Source organism: Mandrillus leucophaeus, unplaced genomic scaffold, assembly GCF_000951045.1.
Source record: "Mandrillus leucophaeus isolate KB7577 unplaced genomic scaffold, Mleu.le_1.0 Scaffold8, whole genome shotgun sequence".
In the NCBI taxonomy this organism is placed as follows: domain Eukaryota; kingdom Metazoa; phylum Chordata; class Mammalia; order Primates; family Cercopithecidae; genus Mandrillus; species Mandrillus leucophaeus.
The window spans coordinates 594707-596098 of NW_012108696.1; the positions used below are offsets into that span (position 1 = coordinate 594707).

Below are 1392 nucleotides of genomic sequence, written 5' to 3' on the forward strand. Positions count from 1 at the left end.
GTGATTCTCCTAACTCAGCCTCCCTAGTAGCTGGGATTACAAGACCGTGCCACCACGCCCGGCTAATTTTTGTATTTTTAGTAGAGACGGGGTTTCGCCATGTTGGCCAGGCTGGTCTTCAACTCCTAACCTCAAGGAGTCTGGCTGCCTTGGCCTTCCAAAGTGTTGGGATTACAGGTGTGAGCCACTGTGCCTGGCCGTTTTGGTTTTTTGTTTGTTTGTTTGTTTAATTTTATTTTCTGAGATGGGGTCTTGCTATGTTGCCCAGGCTGGCCTCCAACTCCAGTCCCCCAGACTGGAGTGCAGTGGTGCAATCTTGGCTCACTGCAACCTCCGCCTCCGAGGTTAAAGTGATTCTCCTGCCTCAGCCTCCCGAGTAACTGGGATTACAGGTCCGTGTCACCACACCTGGCTAGTTTTTGCACTTTTAGTAGAGATGGAGTTTCACCATGTTGGCCAGTCTGGTCTCAAACTCCTGACCCTGACCTCAGGTGATCCGCCTCCCTTGGCCTCCCAAAGTGCTGGGAATACAGGCGTGAGCCACCATGCCTGGCCTGAACTTCATTTTACAGATGAGGCTCAGAGAGGGCAAGTGACTTGCTCAGGGTCACACAGCAAGAAAGCAGCAGGGCGGGGATTTGAACGTCGGTCTGTTAAGACTCCTGGTGTCTAATTTCTTATCCGTGACTGAGCCACCCCTGCAGAAGCGGAGGGCTTACCCCAGCATACAGGTACACTGGCGCTCACAGGGGCCTAGCTGGTGTCTGCAAGGTGCCTGGCCAGATGTCCGTGACCCTCTAGGGCAGCAGCTAAGGGAAGGGCCCAAGCAGAGACCCCAGGGCCTGGGCGTTTTTCGGGGCCACTATCTGTCTCCACAGCACTGGCCCAGCCCAGGACTGGGGCACCGGCGCCAACACCTCATCTGTTCCTGGGGTGGGGTCTCTGTGACGTCACCAATGTTTCTTCCCTCTCTTTGCAGATGCAGAGCAGAGCGGCAGTCCCCGGGCGGGGATGGGCTCTGACCAGGAGGACAGCAAGCCCATCACGCTGGGTGAGTCTGGGGGCATCGTGGCGGTGAAGGGTGGAGGGCACAGCCCTGTCCTTGTCTTTTATTTAGGAATCATTTGCTTGGCACCACTCGTTTTACAGAGGAGCAGACTGAGGCTCAGAGAGGTTAAGGGGCCTGCCCAGAGGCGACCAGGGAGCTGGGTTGGAACCCACGACTGTGAGCTGCCAGCTTCTGGGCTCTGAGGTGCTCAGCCCATGGGAGACCCTGGAGGGTTCTACAGTCCCATGGGATGTTTGGGGGTTTTTGTTTTGTTTTCATTCATTGATTTATTTTGAGAGGGAGTCTCACTCTGTCACCCAGGCTGGAGTGCAGTGGCGCTATCT

General features: G+C 55.7%; 1 protein-coding gene across 1 annotated transcript in view; it reads left to right on the forward strand.

Annotated features, from left to right (window-relative positions):
* NFIC (nuclear factor I/C (CCAAT-binding transcription factor)) overlaps window positions 1-1392 on the forward strand; it is a 116616-nt gene that overhangs the window by 65404 nt on the left and 49820 nt on the right. Inside the window, exon 4 of the mRNA XM_011967450.1 lies at window positions 980-1051. Within this exon, the coding sequence (XP_011822840.1) occupies window positions 980-1051 (72 nt within the window). The remainder of the gene's footprint in view (window positions 1-979; window positions 1052-1392) is intronic.